This window comes from Lytechinus variegatus, chromosome 4 (assembly GCF_018143015.1).
Source record: "Lytechinus variegatus isolate NC3 chromosome 4, Lvar_3.0, whole genome shotgun sequence".
In the NCBI taxonomy this organism is placed as follows: Eukaryota; Metazoa; Echinodermata; class Echinoidea; order Temnopleuroida; family Toxopneustidae; genus Lytechinus; species Lytechinus variegatus.
The window spans coordinates 64,481,265-64,506,454 of NC_054743.1; the positions used below are offsets into that span (position 1 = coordinate 64,481,265).

General features: G+C 35.0%; 1 protein-coding gene across 1 annotated transcript; it reads left to right on the forward strand.

The window, feature by feature from the left end:
- Positions 1 to 1,942: 1,942 nt before the first annotated feature.
- On the forward strand, positions 1,943 to 25,190 carry LOC121414535 (AFG1-like ATPase). Its single transcript, XM_041607744.1, has 11 exons — positions 1,943 to 2,021; positions 5,742 to 5,992; positions 6,695 to 6,854; positions 8,921 to 9,051; positions 10,220 to 10,378; positions 11,108 to 11,162; positions 11,491 to 11,592; positions 12,639 to 12,739; positions 18,253 to 18,393; positions 20,725 to 20,841; positions 23,610 to 25,190. The coding sequence occupies exons 1-11, from the start codon at positions 1,943 to 1,945 to the stop codon at positions 23,790 to 23,792; spliced, it is 1,479 nt and encodes a 492-aa protein (XP_041463678.1). The 3' UTR covers positions 23,793 to 25,190.

Genomic DNA, 25,190 nt, shown 5'->3' on the forward strand with positions numbered 1-25,190 from the left:
ATCTTCATTAATCACAAAAACAGTCCTAATTGAGTCCCTTTTCACATTACTATAATAAAATTTCGGCTCGCGCTTCGCGCTCGCATTGTTTAGTTGGATACTTATCTTTGTTCATGATTATAAAAACTGCTCAGAATCTTCAGTTCTAAGGACATGAAATATCAAAGAATTTTAGTTCGCCCTTCGCGCTCGCATTATCTATTAAGACCACATGAGATACCTTATCTTGTTAATAACAATAAAAACTAACATATACTTAAGACTTCAGTCTTTAGTTAGGACTACCCCCTGAAAAAAAAATCAGATTATAGCGGCCAATCGAGAAAAATGTTGATGAAAATATTTTTCGGCCCCCCCCCCCCTATTGGCGAAAGCTGGATCCGCCCCTGAAGTGTGCACGATACATTGTAAAATCATAGAGCTATTACTCCATGGTAAAATATAACAATTCAATATTAACAAAACACTGTTCACAAATGTCAAATAATTATCCATTTTTATGATATAAACAATCGTACAAAATGTCATGTTTAACATATTCATATTCAGTAACAAAAAAATAACCATTTATAACCAGTATAAATTCACAAAATCATACAATTACAATAATAATGATGATAATGATAATGATCGATGTGGATGCTGATGATGATATGGCGATGGTGGTGATATAATATGCCCTTACAGTGGCAATTACCCCTGCAGCCTTTTTTAATCTTTGTTATAGAATAAAATACGACCGTGTTCACATTATTATTATTGTTAAAATATCTTGTTATGTATTTTCTTTGCCACTTGGTATATTCATGGAAAGGATGCTGCACTCTACAAGCTCCGCTTTTTAGCAGCCTCCTCCATTTTCAACCTGATTTGTAATAATCTTGAATATAATTTTCTGTACAGGAATAATTGAAATATGTTTTGTTATTTATATATGTCAACATGTACAGAAGAAACTGTAATTGTTGAAAATGGAAATAAACGAATGAAATTAAATGAAATGAAAAGTTGCACAAACAATAAATGAAGAAAAATATGAATTACTAACGACGGCGACGATGGTGACACTGATGATGAAGATGATGATGACGATGATGATGATGATGATGATTTGATGATGATTGTACCGGTTGTGTTTATAATGGGGTTGATGATGAAGATGTATTTGCGGTCTCATTTCTTTCTTAATATTGCGCATTTATTATTTTCATTTCCAAAATTCGTTTTACTAATTATGAAAATTCAGAATTGAACTTCCACGCTTGGTCAGTACTTGCTTTTGCCGGAATAACGGATTAAATACATGCCCGGGCCATTAATGCAGCAGGGGATTTTAACCTATTCATTCAGTGATGGCATATTACCTCTGCTGACTGTCCTGTGAGAATCCAGGATATGAGATTAATAATTAGTTAAAGCAATCCATTTTTTTCTTATCTAAGTTCAAAGCATTTCTAACGTCAAAGGTTTAATTGAACAAATTATATGATATTAGACGTATATTCTAAAATCCATTATACAAAAATAAAATGTATATATTGACTGACTGGAATACTCCCCAGGGAGTGGAGGATGTGCACACATTGTGTGCGGGAATGACTGATTGAATCCGATGACCGGGGTAATAATATATCTGTAAAGCGCTTAGAAACGTCGTTCCGATGGATTAAGCGCTATATAAAAGCGGATTATTATTATTATTATTATTATATATTATACACATTTTTTCTATTTTAATATTTTCCTCTCTTTTTTTCTATTTCTGTCTCTCTCACTCTTTTATCTTGCCTTTTTTTAAAGACTCCCTCAAATTGATGTCGTGCCCCTGCTCCCAGAAATCCCCCCCCCCCCCCCCCGCTAAAACAAACTTTCTTCTTGAGCGAGTTTATAAAGTTTATTGACCTCTACACGTATGACGTAACTCCGGTGGTGAAGTCTGAAGATGTCATTCGTTTCGTACTGCGTCCTAAGAAGGGCCCGGCAAATCATTACCAGCTCGAAGCTGCAGAGAAGTTTGGATTGTGAGTACAATATTTTGAATGTTGTTGAATTTCTTTAAGCTATGGGAAAGTTTTGTGTCGGAATGTACTTCAGAAGGTGATATATTTTAATGTACATTCGAAGGCTTTCTGCAACCAGGCATAATACGTTGTCCCACATATTGAATGTTATGTGAGTGTTATTCACAGAGCTTTTGTATTGTGTATTGACATTGTTAACAATTTGTAGGCTAGATTCAGTTTCATTTTATTGTTCAAAATGTGTGAAAAATTCGTTTTGCTTTCATTTTACAGTAATCTTTTTTGGCATTATCGTGATATTGGGGACTACCGTTCACTTCATACAGCAGCGCTTTATTCAGTCACACGCACGGTTCCCTATTTCCACCTCCATTTACTTTGTTAATGTTACTTTTGTATACATAGTGCTTTTGTATACTTTTGTGCACATAGACAAATCGACGAGTGGTTCCCGAAACCCACTCACACAACATGCGAGGTTAGTAATACTAACCTCGCACAACGCATGTGGTTTCATAGTGGACTTTGACGTTTTCATTCATCACACGAATGTGAGGGAATTAGAAACGCCAAACGTTTCAGTATTTCTCCACTAATGATTTCTTTTTAATAAATTTAGTTTAAAAAAACAAAATGAAGTGGAAATTATTTATAAAACTGTTTTTATCGCTTACCTCCAAGTCTCAACCAGGATACTCCGTTCGATCCGTCCTTAATACTGCGGTGGAAAGTACGCAAACAACAATCGAAAAGCAATTTTTCGTATCGAACATTCTCAATTCAAGTCGTCAGCGCATAATAGGAAATTGTACCAAAAATCAACAGGTTGCATCTCATGTATATACTTATTGGTAAAGTACGCCATCTTTTGACAAGATGATGATGAAAGTGGATTGAACGAGCAAGAAAATAATGCTGATCGCCTAGAATGCAGCTAGCTTGCAACACCGTAAAAAAAGGTACGGTAGGCACTTAAGAACCAAGTTTGAAAGGACACTCGTAAAATTACGTCACTCTCGCGATGAATAATCATTAGATCGTGGTCGTGCGTGTTCAATAAAAACTCTCTGCATGCATGCACTCAGTGTGTATTGAACACGCACGACCACGATCTAATGAATATTCATCGGCGAGAGTGACATAATTTTACTTGGTTCTTAAGTGCCTACCGACTTTGAAATAATATCGCGCGCCCTCTTTAGGCAAAAGTTGATATCAACGCTGATCAAGAGGCATCTACGTGAAGATCACGAAAAATGCTCTTATTTTATTCAAAACAACACCAAACAGAATTCAACAAACGATCCATATGGTTCGGTAAGTATCATAGAATAAATATAATGCTTAGCTACGATGTAAAGTCATAGTTATTTTAGTAAAAAGGGTGTGAAAGATTCGCGTGCACCAGGTGCATATGAATCCTTCACACACGAGACGATTTGAAACCATGAGTGCCCGAAACCATGATTTGGCCTAGTCTTGAGGACGCAATGATGATGATTTTTTTAGATATGTCATATATTTCTTCATCATTGACGTCTTGACACTCTCTCCATAGTGTCTTCAGCGAAGGACCAAAACAAAGATGGATTCCCCAAAAAAATCCATCTTTTTAAACCGAACTCACTAGAATTTTGTTACTTTTATTAATTCTTACACCTTCCTACGCCTAATGCGTAGGAAGGTTTTAAATATTACTTTAAAAAATGTAAAAAAATGAAGATTTCTTACCTAACTGATGCCGCGTAGACCCCTCGTTCCACATGTAAACAACGGAAATACAATAGCGTCGACCCTTGAACCGCTTATGTATGACGTACTTCCGGAAAGCAATGCCGTCTTAACGAACAATTTAGAGATAAAAAATCTTATTTAACAAATATTAAAATTTATTTCGTGATCATAAATAATTCATATTAATATATATAAATTATTTATGATCACAAAATAAATTTTAATATTTGTTAAATAAGATTTTTTATCTCTAAATTGTTCGTTAAGACGGCATTGCTTTCCGGAAGTACGTCATACATAAGCCGTTCAAGGGTCGACGCTATTGTATTTCCGTTGTTTACATGTGGAACGAGGGGTCTACGCGGCATCAGTTAGGTAAGAAATCTTCATTTTTTTTACATTTTTTAAAGTAATATTTAAAACCTTCCTACGCATTAGGCGTAGGAAGGTGTAAGAATTAATAAAAGTAACAAAATTCTAGTGAGTTCGGTTTAAAAAGATGGATTTTTTGGGGGAATCCATCTTTGTTTTGGTCCTTCGCTGAAGACACTATGGAGAGAGTGTCAAGACGTCAATGATGAAGAAATATATATGACATATCTAAAAAAATCATCATCATTGCGTCCTCAAGACTAGATTTGGCCCTTTTTGTATTTATTTAACTAGATCTAACTATTTACTTGCTTTTGATTTTTATGTTTACTGCAAATATTTTTATGATTGATAATTAAAAGAAAACATACAGTACCGGTACATTATTTAGACTAAAATATTTAACATTAGTTGCCACATTTACCATAATAAAACAACACTTTGAAGTCTTAGATTGTGGGCATCAACGGAAAGACAAGACAAAGTCATGAACCATGATGACAAAAATGTAGATTAAATGAAAAGTGAGAATACTGCCACTGTAAGACATGTAGTCAATAATAGTAAATTATACACATGACACACTGATAGTCCGATTATTTCTAATACTAAACTGTGAGTGGTTCCGATTCAATTACTTATGTAGGTTTGAGAAAATTATAAGTGAGTTCAGGTGTGTAAATCATTAAACATCAAACCAAAGGGGAAATAAGTGAAACTGAAGTAGAGATGCAAAATGAATTGAACAGAAACCGAAGAAGTCTGGAAGTGCACTGATTTAATCTCTGGGCTAGTTTGCCTCAGCTAAATTCAGAATCACATAATAATTTACATATATTCAAATCAAGTAGAGTCAACCAATCAAAATCAAATGAATGGAAGGATCGAACTACAATGTAAGAACCCAATTCATAAGATAAACCAATAAGAAATGAGATGAAGATGATAAAGAATGTCTTGGTGATAATGTAATAATGGAAATAGAAACTAAGGAGTCAGGTGAGGGAAGAAATGAGTGGAACACCTGAAATAGAAAAGGGACAAAGATGACGAAAGGGAATCAGACAGACAAAGGAAAGAAATTCAATATGGAGAAGGATGAATGGCAACTTAATATCATTAGACTCAGGAATATAACCTAACTTCAGACTGCGAGGGCAGTGCTGAAAAGAAGTGCAAATGAACTCAAGTCTAGACGGAACAGAAATGTAAAGCAGCTGGAGAGAACACAAGTTAAAGCAAATAAACAAAATAGGAAAATGACAAAATAACCATCTAACGCTTGCATACATTGTACTTGTACATCACACAACTTTTACAAGTCAGGAATGGAATGCCGGCATTATCAGGAAATACATAGGTAAATACCATTCACTTGACAGGGGTGTGCATACAAATCGACTACATGTAGTGCTGTGGTTCCCTAAACCACGATTTGGCTGAAATTCCCTCTCGGGTACAAAGGGCTTTTAGCCAGACGAAAATATTGCTAGTGCTGCTTTTAATATTTTGTAATAAAAAATGTTGCATTAATGATGACATCCATATAGAAATGCACATGGTGAACAGATGATATTTTTTAATGTGTTAATCTCCTTTATTTTATAAAAAAAGGCCAAATCAAGAATGATCACCTGAAGTGCTCATGGAATGCCTCCCAACTCCTCACAAGGCACCAACACACAGAACCGCTCTCATCATCGGAGGATGGTGGGGGCGGGGGTCCGCTCGCTCGATATAACAGCCTTATTGAATGTGGAGAGTTGAGAAATGATGACCACCAGAGGGAGATCGTTACCAGGTTACAACAGCTCCATGATTCTGTTCGTGGTTATCAACCAGAGGAGCTTGGATTCTTTGAGAAGGTACGCTATTAAAGAGGACTATCCTTGAAAAAAAAACACGAAAATCCATATTTTATTGTTCGAAATATACATGACATGAAATACTCAGATAGTTTGCTTTGCCAAATTGATTGTGGGCCTGGCAGCCACTGTACAGCGCCAGATCAACGGGGCTCTATCCTTTATCCATTAAATGCCAAACAGGGTAGCAGCAACTCCCATCTTTTAATGTCATTTGGTCTGACACTTCCAGGGTTTGAACTCTAATAATAAAAAAGTGTTGAAACCTCTTGCAAAAGATTCTTAAAAGTTATTTATTACATGTAGCTGCAATTCTATCTATTTTTTAAATTCTTTTTAAAGCTACGTCTCTGATAGCGTTCCTATCAGGGAATTGTAATATGCTATCATATTAACCATAACATCACAATACTACCATTGGGCATAAAGATAAACATAGATATTTACATATCAACCAGACAGAAATGTTAGATGTGCATACTGATATATGTGTGCTGTAGATTTCATGTCAATATAAACATAGAAATTCAAAGACCCTGGACTGTTCTTGTCTCTTTATGAATAAATTCCCCTTTTACCTGTAGAAAGTTTGATAAGTCTGGATACTGGCCATATGCCTTTGATTTCCAAAACCATTTTGTCAATTTTATGTTTCTCCAAAGCACCTAAATTATTCCATGGCTCCTTCCACATTTCTCGTAGGTCCTTGGGAAGCGGGCCAAACCGGCACCAACCGGTCTGTACCTGTATGGCAGTGTAGGAACAGGCAAGACCATGCTGATGGACCTGTTTTATGAAGATGTAGCAGTAGACCAGAAGATGAGGATCCATTTCAATTCCTTCATGTTAGATGTTCATAAAAGTAAGTGCAGGCTTAGTGGCCACCTGTCCATAGTGAAAACCTGTCTTTATTGGCCACCAAAATTGTTTCCCATTAGAGAGGAATATGTGTTATCGAAAGAAGTCAACTGTCTCCAGTGGCCCGGGGGGGGGGGGGGGGTGGGAGGGGGCTCTCACATACATCTGTGGTATGGTTACTTGCCTGATGGCCCCCTTTTTTCAGACCTCGATTTCAGTTCTCTACATACTCTGTATGACAAAAGTTCCATTCAGAAGCCGCTCCACCCTGCTCTCAAGACCCCTCTTACGAAGCATTTCGGGATTTTGTAAGGCACACTCTTATTAAAGCATTCAAAATTTGAGTCCTCCCCCCGACCAGTGTCCTCTTTTTCTGTTTCACTTGGAAGCCTTAATAGACAGGTTTGGCTGTATATATCATTGAAACCTGTATATAAAGACTACCCGGAGAGAACAGAAAAAAGGTCTTCAATAGCAGGTTGTATTTTTTTACAAGTTCTTGTGATGCAAAAGAAGTCTCTGTATAAAGATCACTCGGGGATACAAGAAATGTGGTTTTCATTAGCTGGTATTATTATGGTATATGTTCCTGCTATACCTGTCTCTGGTATCCACTGAAATTGTCTCCCATTTGAAAGGAATTTGGTTATAGAAATTGTCTTTGAAGGCCATCTGTCTTGCCTCTTATGTTCCTGCTATATCTGCAAATGAAACCTGTAGTCTTGATGAAAAAAAAATAACTTACTTTTTACAAAGTGCTTTTTCAGAAGTTAGAAAGTGCTATACAAAATAAAAACACAAAATTAGTCTAGGTCATGAGGCATTGCTGCTCTAATAAAGTACCGGGTACCCATTTTTTGCTAAGTTTTATTTTTTCATTCTTTTCCTCTTTTGGGGTCTTAAGAAGCCACATATGATTATCTTGTGCATTTTTTTCATTGCTTTTTTTTACTCACTTAGGCATTTTGTATAAAGTAGAACCATTGAAGGAATGTAGTCTAGGAAGTGACTTTTAACTTCATTCATACATGTAGATGTGTATACATGTTTGGTGCGCCTCTATAAAACTTAGACTACGTATTAGGGTAGCATGCCATACAATAACACATCTGTCACGTTTTGAATTCAATAATACAGCCGATGATAAAGTGAGGTCCTCTATCTTTTAGCTTGTAAAATTTTATATTTGATATTTGTTCAAAATTTGCTGATAAGAATATGTTATGATTCTTTGTCAATACATGTAGATGTAGTCAAATTGTGTTTGAAACTGCTTGTTTATTTAACCAATCCATCCAATGCCGGAGATAGTTTTGATTCAAGTAGTATATGGATTTTACCAAATTATATCAATGAGACAATAAAGTATGCTATTCAGTAATAATGGATGGTAGTTCATACAAACTATTACTTGTTCACAGATTTATAATATGCTTTAATTATATATCTTTTTTTTATAGATTTCCATTTTATGAGTTTGACCATGAAATGAAACTATAAATGGCATAGTTGAATTACATCTATATTTTTGTTTGTTTTACTAAATACTTCACATTCACACGTGTTGTTTGCTGCATTTATGGCACACTCAAATACTATCAAATATGATTCATGTATGTACACGACTACACGTACAGGTTATATAAAAACTTTAATACTCCTTTCTAGTTGGAGCCTTTTTCATATTATGCTACTAGTATTTAGATTCTTATAAGCACTAGTAAAGTTAAAGTCAAAATTAGATTGAAAAAAATACATTCAGAAAATAAGAAGACTGCAACTTTTTTAAAGGGGAAGTTCAATGCCAACTTATGGGATGTCACAAAACTGAAAGTTTTGAAATACAAGTCTATGCTATTTTTGTAGATTTTGGTTAAACCCTCATTGACATTTTTTCTTTCATTTTCTGTTTTTTTAATGAACACTGCTTGATGTCACTTTTCAGGCTAAACTTCCTGATGAAGAAGTCGAATCATTGAATTTGATTGCATTGTTATTGATTTGCCATATTATTGCAAATACTCATTTCATTTTCAGCATTCCTTAAAGATGATTTTTTTTTTAAATCAGGAATTCATGAGATCAAGAAACAGATGCCCAAAGACAGGGACAGCACCAAACCTCAAGCATTTGATCCCATCTCACCGGTAGCTGAGGAGATCAGTAAAGAGACATGGATGCTGTGCTTTGATGAGTTCCAGGTGAGAGAAAGGATACCAGTCTCCTCCTGAACAGGGCAGATGGAAAAAATACTTTTAGTTTTAGAAGAGGATAAATAGAGTAAACAGAATGTCTGAAATGGAATACTATCGTTTCAAAATAAATAAATATATGAAAAAATAATTTTGAATGTGATTACGATTCCATAAAAATGAATAAACGTAGACTAAGATTTTAAAAAATGTGCATAAATGAATTGTCTTTTTAATTATTACTGATTGCATGTGAGAAAAAATTGAATGATTTTACCTAGTATTGCAAATTAGTTATTTTAATAAGTTTTATCTAATGGGCGCCTGGAGTTGACTGAAACTGGCAAGAGTGTACTGTCCTCCAGAGCAGGACCGTGTTGCATAAAACTTACTATCATTGTAACTTTGGTATGCAATGGTAGTGACTAAAATCCTTGATTGATTTTTTTTTTTGGGGGGGGGGGCTGTTGAGCATTGTTTCCATGATAGTTAACATTATTATGATGGCAAAGTTGCCATATAGCACTTCATGCAATGGGGCATAGTATCTCTGTCATTTTGAGAAGAGCTTCACTACATTTTAGTTTTAATGATGGTTTGAAAAACGATGCATGCCCCCCCCATATGCATCACTAATCAGATTTCATTTAAAGCAGTATAATACATGTAAATCATCTTGTTGAAGAAAGCAATTAGTATAAACCTTTGTTTATACTAATTGTTTATACTAATTATGTGGAAGCGCCGTGATGTAGCGGTTCTGACTCTCGCCTTGTAATCAGAGGGTCGTGTGTTAGAATCCCACCATGACCTAGCGCCCTTTGGCAAGGCGTCGATCCACACTTTGCCACTCTCACCCAGGTGCTAATTGGGTACCGGTAGGAAACGACCGTCATTGTGGTTGGTTTAGCAAGTTTGCGCCTAACAGGCTGCTTGGAATGCTATGAATCCAGTGACCGGGTAATGATAATTGTGAAGCGCTTTGAACAGTCATAGATTGATAAAGCGCTATATAAATGCCAATTATTATTATTATTATTATGAACCTTTTACAAAGTGATGACTTTAAGTAAGTGCCTTGTTCCTTTTATATGTATTCTTTTCTTTTTTTCCACACTGAATTGTTAAATATCTAACAAAGAGATATTTTATTGTACTTTTTTATCTCAATTTGTAGGTAACAGATATTGCCGATGCCATGATACTCAAACGTCTCTTTACCCAACTCTTCAGTAATGGCGTGGTTGTCGTGGCAACATCAAACAGGCACCCAGATGACCTTTATAAGAATGGTCTTCAGAGAAGCAACTTTGTACCGTTCATACCAATATTAAAGGTATTATCTCAACCCCCCCCAAAAAAAAAAAATAATAGTAATTGAAATAAAAATTAATAGATAACAAAATAAATAAATAAAATACATATAAGTCCGATCCCTAGATCAGTGCAGGATTAGTCCCGTTTGGACTCTGTGGCCCGTATTCTGACGTCAGGTTTAACTTAGACCATGGTTTTACTCTGTGCTAAAATTATGGGAAGCCAAAAGTGTCAAAATTTTTATTAAGTTGTATGTTTCTCATATTTACTGTGCTCTTTCCTGATTCTTCAATGGTGAAGAAAATCATCTACATGTATCTATACTTCCTAGACAATTATGAATGATTTGAGAGTCAAATGAGCTGGAATATGATATCTCTACTGTTAGTGATTCATGTAGCAATTGGCTATCCATACTTAAACCACAACTTTAAACCTGAGTTTGAGTAAAATCCGACTTTGGAATACGGGTCTTTGAGTGGGGACCCAACAACCCTTTCCCAAGCTGCAAGTAGGGGGAACGCCATAACATGGACGTCACACCACAACCCAAAACTATCTGCACCCTTGTGCATGATATGACAACCTTCTTTGCAAGAAACATATCAAACCGTGATTTCGGATGGGAAAGTGTAGATGTATGACATGCTCTTCCTGCCTACTTTGTTTCAACAATCAAAGTATGTTATTTTCTTATTTTCCTGATTGATTGTGCAGTAATTATCATTGTTTGACCGTTTTTTTATAGAAACACTGTGATGTTCTAAATCTAGACTCTGGAATAGACTACAGAAAATTGTCAGGTAAGGCCTTGCCTTTCATTGATATGAGAAGAAACATGTTCAAACTCCTTGATGTTGAGCGATTGGTTCAGCTGCTAGCATTTGCCTATTGAACCATTTTTTGATAATAGGGCCTTATGCATCTTATATGAAGAAATAAACATTTTTAGGACATTTAGCTCCATAGGGTTCATTTCCTTTCTAAATCTTTTAGAAATATATATGCATTTTTTTTCAGCTCTAGCAAGAATAAAAGTCTGACATTCAAGAGAGTATTTAAAAACGTATGTGTTTTCTTTTGCTTTACTTTAATGATTACTTTCTTTCTCTACTTTTTTTCTCTTTTTAGGTCTTCCTGTTGATGGTCAAGTGTATTTCATTCAATCTCAGTGTGATGCAACCAATATATGTGAACAGATGTTTACCAATATGTGTGCTAGGCAAGGAAAAGGTAAGGATTCTCTGAAAGTGATACTAGTAATGATGATGATGGTGGTGGTGATGGTGATGATGATGATGATGATGGTGATGATGATGATGGCTACAATGATGATGATTGCGATGATGATAATAGTGATGATGATGATATAATGATGGTAATGGCATTTATGATGGTGGTGGAGGTGATGATGATGATGGTGATGATGATGATATGACGATAATGGTAATAGCGATGATGACGGTGGTGATGATGGTGATGATGATGATGGTGATGATGACGATGATGGTGATGATGGTGATGATGGTGATGATGGTGATGATGGTGATGATGATGATGCCGATGATGATTATGAAGAAGAAATGTTTATTATAAACATGTGTGCTAGGCAAGGGAAAGGTAAAGGCTTTGCTTATGATCTATTTTCTTCAGCTGAAGTAAACCTCTCTTTCAATGAAACTACAACTGTCCATTCTTCTGTCAGGGGCTATTCAAAAACTGTTTGAAAGCTCATCAAATTTGTAGTAATTTTGCTTTTTTTTTTGGTCATATCCAAACTTTTTCACTTCAAGATCATTTCTTCTTGTTCATGCTGCTTGCTTTGGTTATCATAAGAAAGGTGAAGAAAGTGAGAATGTGCTATGTGCTGATATATTTCACTACATATTGGAAGCTTACATGTACGTAATGTATACATTAATACATGTTTACACAAAATATCACAAAAAGAGCAAAAATATTAAAATATAGGAATCATAAAATGTCGGTGTAGAATGAAAAAGACGGTGTGAATCATTCAGTATGAATCATTTCCAGTTTGGATACATAGCTACATCCAAGATGGAAATTAAGTTTTGGCCTGAAGAGAGCGTTTTTTTTTCTTCTTCATCTTTATGGTTTCTTTAGAGTTCCAAATACAAAAGAAAGTATGAACACTGTCATTCTTCAAACTAAATCATACCCACATGTTATTCTGGATTTTTTATATGGCACTTGGTAATGACAGCCTTTCCCATTACCGTCTCCAAATATTTCTGTTTTCTTATTTTCCTGGGCAGAAGTGAAAGAAATGACGTTAAGAGTACTTGGTAGAGATGTAAGGATACCAAGGTCGTGTGGAAGGATAGCCAGCTTCACTTTCGATGATCTATGTTTGAATGTAAGTCATGATGGTAAATCAGTAAATTGTCGCATGGTCTACACCCACTCTGTCTACTTTTATAATCAGCTTTTCTACAAGCAGTTAGCAGACCTGCCAACCAGTACGTTTTTTATTTACAGTGTAGTACGTTTTTGCAACCAAAATACGGCAGTACATTTTTTCTTTTTAAATTTTTTTTTTTTTTTTTACAAAATCGTAATTTATTGAGAAAAAATAATCTCTATATGTCTCTATTTCATAAAACGTACACATATATGGTTATCAGATCAATGTAATTTCAGGTAACTTGGATTTTTTTTCAATCATTTTGTTAAAACCAGGGTGAGATATACACATATTTCTTCAATGTAGTTTTTTTTTCATCTGCAAGTGCAGTGTGCATTTTAGCTTGCATTAAGCTCGAGCGCCGCGATGAGCGAGTGCGCCAAGCATTTTATTATGAAATACACTTTTGGGGTAGAAATATGTTTTTTTTTATCACAGAATACAGTTTTTCAATCCCAGAGGTTGGCAGGTCTAAGTTAGTCTACGATACTTATTAATAATAATAATAGTGATAATAACAACTTAGGCTCCATGGGCTATAAATCATTTGTTCTTTTATCAATTTGGATTAATTGCCGTTGAACGTACACTTCCCTTGGTACAATACTCACTGCATCAAATTCTCATTTAGTCTAACGCCCAGTTAGTCTATCCACATTGTCTATTATTTTTTCCATTCGCAGATGAACTTTTGGCCATATGAACTGTTCATCTAGCGATATGGACTCAGTGATGTTAGACCAAGTGGATATTAGACGAAATGGGTGTAGCCTAACTGGAAATTAGACAAAGATAGATAGATAGATGTAGATAGATAGATAGATAGATAGATACATGTAGATAGATCTATACATGTAGATAGATACATGTAGATAGATAGATAGATAGATACATGTAGATAGATAGATAGATAGATAGATAGATACATGTAGATAGATAGATAGACAGACAGATACATGTAGATAGATAGATAGATAGATACATGTAGATAGATAGATAGATAGATACATGTAGATAGATAGATAGACAGACAGATACATGTAGATAGATAGATAGATAGATACATGTAGATAGATATATACATGTAGATAGATACATGTAGATAGATAGATAGATAGATAGATACATGTAGATAGATAGATAGATAGATAGATACATGTAGATAGATAGATAGACAGACAGATACATGTAGATAGATAGATAGATAGATACATGTAGATAGATATATACATGTAGATAGATACATGTAGATAGATAGATAGATAGATAGATACATGTAGATAGATAGATAGATAGATAGATACATGTAGATAGATAGATAGACAGACAGATACATGTAGATAGATAGATAGATAGATACATGTAGATAGATAGATAGATAGATAGATAGATACATACATGTAGATAGATAGATAGACAGACAGATACATGTAGATAGATAGATAGATAGATACATGTAGATAGATATATACATGTAGATAGATAGATAGATAGATACATGTAGATAGATAGATAGATAGATAGATAGATACATGTAGATAGATAGATAGACAGACAGATACATGTAGATAGATAGATAGATAGATACATGTAGATAGATATATACATGTAGATAGATAGATAGATAGATAGATACATGTAGATAGATAGATAGATAGATACATGTAGATAGATAGATAGACAGACAGATACATGTAGATAGATAGATAGATAGATACATGTAGATAGATAGATAGATAGATAGATAGATACATGTAGATAGATAGATAGACAGACAGATACATGTAGATAGATAGATAGATAGATAGATACATGTAGATAGATATATACATGTAGATAGATAGATAGATAGATACATGTAGATAGATAGATAGATAGATAGATAGATAGATACATGTAGATAGATAGATAGACAGACAGATACATGTAGATAGATAGATAGATAGATACATGTAGATAGATAGATAGATAGACAGACAGATACATGTAGATAGATAGATAGATAGATACATGTAGATAGATAGATACATGTAGATAGATACATGTAGATAGATAGATACATGTAGATAGATAGATAGACAGACAGATACATGTAGATAGATACATGTAGATAGATAGATACATGTAGATAGATAGATAGATAGATACATGTAGATAGATAGATAGATAGATAGATAGATACATGTAGATAGATAGATAGACAGACAGATACATGTAGATAGATAGATAGATAGATACATGTAGATAGATACATGTAGATAGATAGATACATGTAGATAGATAGATAGACAGACAGATACATGTAGATAGATAGATACATGTAGATAGATCTATACATGTAGATAGATACATGTAGATAGATAGATAGATAGATAGATACATGTAGATAGATAGATAGATAGATACATGTAGATAGATAGATAGACAGACAGATACATGTAGATAGATAGATAGATAGATACATGTAGATAGATAGATAGATAGATACATGTAGATAGATATATACATGTAGATAGATAGATAGATAGATACATGTAGATAGATACATGTAGATAGATAGATAGACAGACAGATACATGTAGATAGATAGATAGATAGACAGACAGACGGACGGACGGACGGATGGATAGATAGATAAATGGTTTTGTTAATAAAAATCACATATAAAAATACATACAGGCATGGTAGTTTAAAAAACTAAATTGTGCCATGAATTTACAATAAAAGTGTACATTGTATATTATTTGGAATATTAATTATCACTTAAAAATAATTTTAAAGAAAATACAAAACTATTCACAAGGACACACTCATTAAACATTCATACCGAAGCATGCGCTCACCCTCACACTCACTCCGCATCCAGACACATACACACACACTAGACAAACAAAAGTGCATACTCAAATTTACGTATGGTGGATAAAACGGAATCATTAGTACGGATATTAAACAGATGGGGGGCCCGGCATTGCTGGAATAAGATTCAAAGGAATAGTGTCAGAATATTAAATTTAAAGTGTATGATGAAAAACAGAGGTACATTTAACAAATTTATGAAGGAAGGGTAGGGAGACATAATATGAAGGTCTCCAGATATCAAGTAAGCATACACTTAAGTATTAAGTAGTAAATGGGTCCCGGGGGGGGCCACTTACATTGACGAGTGGATACCATGCGTGACCAAAAAACCCGTAAAAAGGATGTCCTTTTCACGATAGGGCACGTTACGTACGTTAGGTACGTAACGTGATAAGGGTGTCAAAAACACAAAAATTATGAAAAAGGGTTCGCCAGGAAAATTATGTGTTTAGGGTAGAATTTGCGGGGATGATAAAACAAAATTAATTTTTTTTTAAAAGATGTCCTTTTTGCCCCAACACTTCGTGTTTAGAGTCTGTTTTGCGCGAGGTGAGAAGGTGGGATCGTACTAAACCAAATAAGGTAAAACCAACGACCAAAGGACCCGTAACAATAAAATATTCCTGTACTTGTTTAGGGCTTCATTTCGGGGAATATTTGCCAAGAGTATCGTTTTGTTTCCAATACTTGTTAAGGGTAGGGTTTCACACGCCAATACTTGTTAAGGGGTGCATTTTCAGAATATGGAAATTACGTGTTTAGGGTGCTTTTCCACTCGTGAATGGAAGTGCTCCCCCCCCCAGTTGCTCCCATCCTACGCAGTCTAATCTTAGTTTATTTATAATCAGCTCTTCTACAAGCAGTTAGCAGACTCACCAACCAGTCGTATTAAGTACATTTTTGCAACCAAAATATGGCAGTGCATTTTTTTCTTTTATTTTTTTATTTTTTTTTACAAAATCATAATTTATTGAGACAAAAATAATCTCTATATGTCTCTATTTCATAAAACGTACACAAATATGGTTCTTAGATTATTAGACCAAAGGACCCGTAACAATAAAATATTCCTGTACTTGTTTAGGGGTTCATTTCGGGGAATATTCGCCAAGAGTATCGTTTTGTTTCCAATACTTGTTAAGGGTAGGATTTCACACGCCAATACTTGTTAAGGGGTGCATTTTCAGAATATGGAAATTACGTGTTTAGGGTGCTTTTCCACTCGTAAATGGAAGTGCCCCCCCCCCCCCCGGGAAATGGGTTTAGTGGCAGCTCAACCCCATGGTAAATAGGTGAATTGACAAAATAGATTTAGACCATGTGGGATGGGACCAAACAGAAATCGGGTGAAGTGGATGTAGATCAATGAGCAATTTACCTTCAAGTCTTGAGCCTTGTTTGCAGATGCATTTTCAGAGATTAAAGTGATTGATTGGTTGACATTGGTTTGACTTTTAAAAAATCTGAGCTAGAAGGTCACACTTGTCACCTGTGTCTGTGATATGTTCCAAAAACGAAGCCCAGAAAAAATTGCTTTCAAAAATGATTATTTAGTGCTTCAAAAATTGAAATATAAAGTGACCGGAAACGCCATCTTAATTTCATCCCATACACTTATGTGTACTATTAATAGGTGTTTATAAGATGCCTATTTACAAAATCGGGGTTTGCTTTGTAGTTTTAGCTTTTTATTCTCAATAATGGTTTTCAGGGTTTATTAGTTCTAATACATGCACTTGTACACATGTTTCATCTTGGTTTGAGAATTTTTTAAATCGGCTGCTCACAAGTTAAACAATACCTTTAATTGTATGCTCACTTGCAATTGCTGAGGTGATGAGGAGCATTGTGGCCCAGTGGATTAGTCTACGGATTAATCTACAAGACTACGGAACCATTCGCATTTTAGACGGTATATATTAACCGACTTTTGCTTGTTTTCTGCGCATTTGGGGCTGTTTCAAGCCAACTCGCAATAGTTTGGACACTGATAATTTGAAAACGAGCACAACGAGCACATGGACCCCATAGTTTAAATGTCTTGACTTACCTTCAAGTCTTGAGCCTTGTTTGCAGATGCATTTTCAGAGAGTAATTGTATGCGTACATGCACTTACTGAGGGTAATGAGGAGCATTGTGGCCCAGTGGATTAGTCTTGGGTCTTTGAAACAGACAGGGATGCCAGCTTTCAGGCAAAAGCCTGAATTCAGGCTCTGGCAATTTATTTTCAGGCCATAGTTTTAGCATTTTTGTGTACAAAATATTGTATTCTAGGTGATTTTCAGGCCCTCTGATCAATTCCAACTGGCATCCCTAAACAGAGGATCTGGGGTTGAAATCCCAGCCATGGAGTAGTTTTCTTCAGCAAGATATTGATCCACATTGTACTGCACTCAAGCCAGGTGAGGTGAATGGGTATCCGGCAGGAATTAATTCCTTGAAATGCTTGTGATCTGTAAAAGGCTGCCAAGTTAAAACCGGGTTTGCAGTATCCAAGTGCTTTTTAAGCACATCGAGGCATTATAACATCAAGTAATTTGTGCTCTACAAGAACTATTTATTGTTATTGTTCTTGTAGTTATTATTATTGTTTTATTTTCAGGCTTTAGGAGCAGGCGACTATCTGGCCATCGGTCATAACTTTGATATCGTCTTCATTCACAATATACCTCAGATGTCGCTGAGTTCCAAGTCAGCAGCGAGGCGATTCATCACAATGATAGATAACTTCTACGATGTGAAGGTTAGTTTCAACTCGAACTCTAATTGGCAAGTCTGTTTTGATGTCAGGTTGGTCCTGATAAAAGCAGGAAAATTGAATACAAAATGATAAAATGGTCAACGAGTAACAAATTATAGGGAAATGGAATCGTACAGAATTTGCAAAAGGCTAATACACTTGCATATTTTAATCTGTTCGTTGTTCGACTCTGTCAGATAAACCTGTTAGAGGCTTAGCATGCATATAGGCGGGCTGTAGTCTATGGAAAACGTGTTATAGCAAGATAAATCGGTCCTCAACAGGACTATCAAATAAAAATTTGTGAAGTACGAATTTGGCAGAACTCACAGATCATTTACTTGTTGTCAAAGCTTTCATCTATGGTTCGCCCTACACCCTGAGAAGGTCTCATGAACCCAGAACCAAAACAAGCATCTTGTAACATAAGTAGGCCTATAGTTCGAAGAGAAATATGCATTTTACTTCTGCTTGGTTGTTCTACTACAGGTACATATACCTATTGCCTTCCCTCCGTGACGTACTTACGCTAATAAAGTAACACAAATCCAGGCTTTGTCTGGGAGTGCTCCTTGTAATTGCTTCTGCATATGATCAGCTGCTTGATTGATTTCCCATTGCACAAAGTTTGAAACAAAGCAATAAATCATGGTGCTAAGCATGAAAATATCCTTGTATCAAAGCTAACCCAAGCGAATCCTCTCAGTACCAAAATAGGCCTAACTCCCCCCATGTGTTCTTAGTGAATCAGAATAAAATCAAAATATAACAGCAAAAATAGAAGCTCAAAATCTTTGTGCGATATTTTCACTCAAGCTTTTGCTTTGTTGGATTTTGCCCTCCTTCATTCTCGCGTTTGCTCTTGATAATTGCAAGACAAAAAATATACAGCATGTGTGAAGTGGTTTAGGGTACACCGTGTATTCTTTCATGGGCATATGTGTTCTCCTGAAGGGTTACACTTCGTAATTCCGAAGGTTCTTTATTCCGAAGGTTCGTAATTCTGAAACACGTAAATTGCCTATACCTCGATGTTGGTAAATCCGAAAACGAAAAAGGGTTCGTTAATCCGAACGTTTGTGGCGTAATTCCGAAGGTTTGTTAATCCGAAAAGGAAATGAGAGTCGTAATTCCGAAGGTTTGTTAGTCCGAAAACCAAGTGAGGTTCGTAATTTCGAAGGTTTGTTAATCCGAAAACGAAATGAGGTTCGTAATTTCGAAGGTTCGTTAGTCCGAAAACGAAATGAACAATGAACCTCATTTTGTTTTCGGATAAACGAACCTTCGGATCAACAAACCTTATTTCGTTTTCGGATTAACGAACCTTCGGAACAACGAACCTCATTTCGTTTTCGGATTGTCGAACCTTCGGTACAACAAACCTTTCATTTGTAAACGTCGTTTGACCAGAATCAGGCTTTCTGGGGAAGTATAAACAGAACCACGATCGTAAGCGTGTTTAAATGACGTCATATGGTATATGCTTCCGGTGAGATGAAAATATAGTCGTATAAAAAACTTTCGATAAAAGGCGCGCCCAATTTGACCTCACTTTACGATGTGAAGCCAGCTGGAGATCATGATTTGCTCTGAAAAGTTAAGCATAGACAGCACTCCTAGAACCACGTTTACGATCAGCGTTTTGAATCGACGTTTGAAATCACTGATTCTGTCCTCACAATGGAAGCAGAAACATACCCTTAAACGGATGGTCCAGGCTGTAAATATTTATATCTCAATAAATAGAGTAAAATTCACAATAACAAATAACAAAGTTATTGAATTTTAAAGATTTGCATTATTCCGGTGAGACAGTTCTAGGCATGTCTTTATGGATATTCATGAGGTGAGCTGATGATGTCATATCCCCACTTGTTCTTTTGTATTTTATTATATGAAATTAGGTTTATTCAAAAATTTTCTACCAAAAACGAAAACAATTGGATTGACAACTGATTAAGTGCATTAGTTATTTATTGCTGCAACTTATTCCATCATAATGGGGACACATCATTTACACATGTATGAAAAAAGGAACATTTATGATTTCATGTAATAATATAAGAAAAAGGAAAGTGGAGATGTGACATCATCAGCCCACCTAATGAATATTCATGATGATTTACATAAAACCTTTTTAACAAAATATTGATAAACTTTAAAATTCAATAACTTCGTTACATGTATTTGTTATCGATTTTGATGAAATTTTCAGTATTTTGCTCTGTGAATTTTACTGTAGATATTTAGATATAAATATTTTCAGCCCAGACCATCCGTTTAAGTTATAAAACAGCATGTCTTTATTTTACACCTTCTTGATGTCTATTCTAGGTAAGACTGATCTGCAGTGCTGAAGTACCCGTAGAAGAACTGTTCGTAACGGGTGCTATGACACAGAAAGACATGGAAGATAACTTCATGCTAATGGATGATCTCAATATACAACGGGTGAGTGTACTCATAATAAGTCATATGTGACCAGTCACCACTAAACTATCAATACAGGGGCGGCGGAACCGTGTACAAAAATGTAAAAATTACCATATGATTGTGATTTTTAGCATGGTCAGCCCCCTGTTACACCCACAAATGTAATAACGCCCACAAATGTAATAACACTTTACCCACAAATGTAATAATTTTTGATCGCCCACAAATGTAATAACACTTTACCCACAAATGTAATAACGCCCACAAATGTAATAACACTTTACCCACAAATGTAATAATGCACTTTACCCACAAATGTAACAATGACTTTACCTCCAAATGTAATAAATTTGAAGTGATTTTTGGCGAATTCGTTCTAAACTAATATCCTATAGTAATGCGTTCATATATCACGAAAGTTCGAAGTCTTTTTTCCAGACCCGGTTAATGAAATATTACAGTACAAGTCCAAGTCTTTTTCCAGACCCGGTTGTTTCAAAATTATAATATACGTCCAAAGTCTTTTTTCCAGACCCGGTTAATTGAAAAATTATAATGCAAGTCCAAAGTCTTTTTTTCAGACCCGGTCGTTTCAAAAGTTATAATATACGTCCAAAGTCTTTTTTCCAGACCCGGTTAATTCAAAAATTATAATGCAAGTCCAAAGTCTTTTTTTCAGACCCGGTCGTTTCAAAAGTTATAATATACGTCGGTGAGGGGTAAAGACAACACTCTAAGCCCAAGCATTTTATTAAAAAGTGGGTTTAATTTTGAAGATTGGTCTCAGCTGTCATTTTTTTTCAATATTTCTCTATCTTTTAAATAACCGGGTCCAGACGAAAGACTAAGCATAATACTTGTGTTATTCCACAAGAATAAGAATATGAGTCTTCTGTTTTTAGGATTGTTTAAATCATTTTTAAATCACCGGGTCTGGAATAAAGACAACGCTCTAAACATGTGCTTTTCTACATGCATGGTCTTAATTTGGAGGATTGCTGGTTCTTAGATTCGTTGTTGAGGGTTGAGTTTTATTGATTTTTTATTCCTGAAATAATTGTGTCTGGAGGAAAGTCGATCTTCGACAATCGGTCTTCATGTTATTCCACAGTAATTAGATTATTGGGTATTCGTTTTAGAATATTTGTAAAAACTATTTTATTTTTCAAATAGTAACCAAGTCTGGAGAAAGGATGTCTGCTTTACCCACGCGTTATTACAATGTTTTGTAGGGGTAGTAGTAGTATTTAAAAAAAGACATATTTTTACTGGGTGATACTTTGGAAATTTGGTCTTAGATTCGAAGTTTCTCAGTTACTTTTTTTTAATAGCCGGGTCTGGAGGAAAGAGTACGTTTTAAAACTCGTGTTATTCCACGAGAATAAGAATATAAGGTCTTATGTTAGAAGATTTTTTTTCGTAACTGTTTTAGGTCTGGAATAAAGACAACACTCTAAACCTCTTTTAAAACAGGTTCTTAGGTTGAAGGTTTGTTTGGTCTTAGACTTTGATTTTTTTTAGTTCTTACTATTAGCGTTTTTTTAAGAAAAAAAATGGTCGGGCTGAAAGACTACGCTATATCCAGCATTAATAAGATTATGGGGTCTTTATACTGTTTTTAAACTGTTATACATAATGTTTAAATAACAGGTAACCGGGTCTGGAGAAAAGACTACGCTTGATTCTCGATTTACTCTTAGTGCATATATTCACAATATACACCGTATAAGTTGAAACAACAACAAAGACATTAATTCCACCAGTTTTAAAAATTAACTGGGTCTGGAGAAAAGACTAAGCTCTATTCCCATTTTTTCCCACAGGAATATCATTATCGTATCTTAGTTTGGACTTATATTATAAATTTTGAAATAACTGGGTCAGGAAAAAGACTTTGGACTTATTAAAATTCTTGAAACAACCGGGTCTGGAAAAAAGACTTTGGACTTATATCACAATTTTTTGAACAACCGGGTCTGGAAAAAAAGACTTTGGACTTTTATTATATTTTTTAAACAACCGGGTCTGGAAAAAAGACTTTGGATTTATATTATAATTTTTGAAACAACCGGGTCTGGAAAAAAGACTTTGCACTTTTGTGCTACATGAACGCATTACTATAGGATTTTAGTTTAGAACGGATTCGCCAAAAATCCCTTCAAATTTATTACATTTGTGGGTAAAGTCATTATTACATTTGTGGGAGATCAAAAATTATTACATTTGTGGGTAAAGTGTTATTACATTTGTGGGTGCAACACCCCCCCCCCCCCCACTTTGAAAACTGTTCCGCGGCCCCTGCAATAAGTCTCCAGGGTGGGTTCTTTGTAAGTAGCCAAATTAGTAATTTGGTCTTCAAAAAGCAAAAATGAAAATTAAAAATTTGCCTCCTGGAAGGGTAATTCTCCCTCCTCATACTGTCAAAATCTGAAGTTGTATACTTCAATAATACACAAGATACAGGAGATTCTTTGATACCTTTTTTTTGGGGGGCAGATGGCTCAGACAGGTCATTAATATTGCACAGTATGCATATCTTGTACTTGAGTGAACCGTGAACTTCAAACCATGTTTTCTCATTTTTTTCTGAAGCTCTCTGATTTTCATTTACATTCAATTAAGTTCTTGTGCCAATTGGACAATGAAGGAAAGAAGAAATATGACAAGCCAATTCCGCATGTTTATTTTATTTCATTAATATAAGGTCTGAATTGGAATGTTTTTATTGTCAGAAAAGCTAAAATCAAAAGAATACTCACTCTCTCCCTATCATATCAATAAAACAGGGATCAGAACTATCCCACGCAAGCATCTTCACCGGCGAGGAGGAGCTCTTTGCTTTCGAGAGGACGATCTCCCGCCTGATGGAGATGCAGACGGAGGACTACTGGAGTATATCGGAACAAGAGAAACAGGAGAAACTCAAGAAGAGAAAGAAAACTAAAGAAGAAGAGAAGAAGGCCTTATGACGATAACCAGGCAATCAGATTCTATCTAGACTATTTTAAATCTATCTATTTTGAATTTTAATTAATTCGTACCTGGTTTTATGCAATTTATTGACGATGAAAGCTGCTTTAAACTGGGCCCTGTGACATGAAAAGATATAATCGATACATACGATTGATTAAAATTTGTATACATAGTTTGCCATAGATTGTCATTTACAGTTAATTGTATAATTGATTGTAACTTTATGGTACAGGGCCCAGGCTTGTTTTAACCGTCATAAGGAATACATGGGCATCCATTCTATCTTATCTTCCATCATTTTTTAAAGAGAATATTTTAAAAACATTGGATTTATATCAGCTTTTACCTTGTATTTTGCAATAAACCAAGTGTGGACATTTTATTGAATGAGACATTTTATGGCTAATTACTGACTTTTAACATCAAGGGAGTGTTTCATAAATCATCTTGTGTTTGATCTTACAAATGAATATGCCCTAAGCCAATCAGAGGCAAGAATATAAGTAGCTTATAACAGATGTCATTAAAAATCAATGACAAAGTAAATCTCCTCTGATCTTTTTACATTAGGAAGGATTGAACACTTTTAATGGAACTCTCCCAAGTTCTTATTCATTCTGTATTAAGGTAAGGACATATACTTATAATGATAATTTATTATAGCGCCATCTATCTAGAAATAATTCATTCTGAATGTTAAAGTGAATAGGCAGTTGAAATGTCCAAGAAAGGATCAGGTTTGCTGAGAGGAGAAGGGGGGACAGGGGAGAGGGATACTCACACTGAAGATTGCCAACACAGATTATTACATGTGGGACAGTATTTATTGTTACTTGAAAAAAAACCATCATCTGGCTAGAATACCATGGGTTTTTTTTTTCATTTATTACAAATTTTCTACTGGAATCCTGTGGCACATATATTTTACTTTATACATACACACCCCTGGGCCCCGTCTTACAAAAAGTTACGATTGATCCAATCAATTGTAATTCTATGAAAATCCCTCAGTGTCATAATTTTTTTCTACAGAAAATTGGCACAATGTCCTTTGTGAACAAAGAGAAGCAAAGTGAATTTTCAAGAAAACAATGGATGCACGAATATACATCATAGTTAGAGAATATTTCGATCAAACATGCATAATAGATGTTGACGTCGTTGGCCGTACATAGTTGTGATTGATTAGATCGATCGCAACTCTTTGTAAGACAGGGCCCTTGATTCTCATTTGGGAGAGTATTTTGCAAAATTTATTTTTAGATCATCACCACAACTAGCATTTCATAACTGAAGCCAGTTATCGTTGCCAATTTACATTTAGAAATAAGACTTTTGTCACAGTTAAGTGAAATGAACCAGTAATAACTTACCTCAGTTTGAAGTAATTTTTT

Excerpts from the sequence above, each read along its gene's own strand:
- LOC121414535 (XM_041607744.1), top strand. The coding sequence starts at position 1,943 with ATGTCATTCGTTTCGTACTGCGTCCTAAGAAGGGCCCGGCAAATCATT. Across the intron at positions 10,379-11,107 it reads CGTTCATACCAATATTAAAG|AAACACTGTGATGTTCTAAA; the intron begins GTATTATCTCAA and ends GTTTTTTTATAG. Across the intron at positions 11,593-12,638 it reads GTGTGCTAGGCAAGGAAAAG|AAGTGAAAGAAATGACGTTA; the intron begins GTAAGGATTCTC and ends TTTCCTGGGCAG.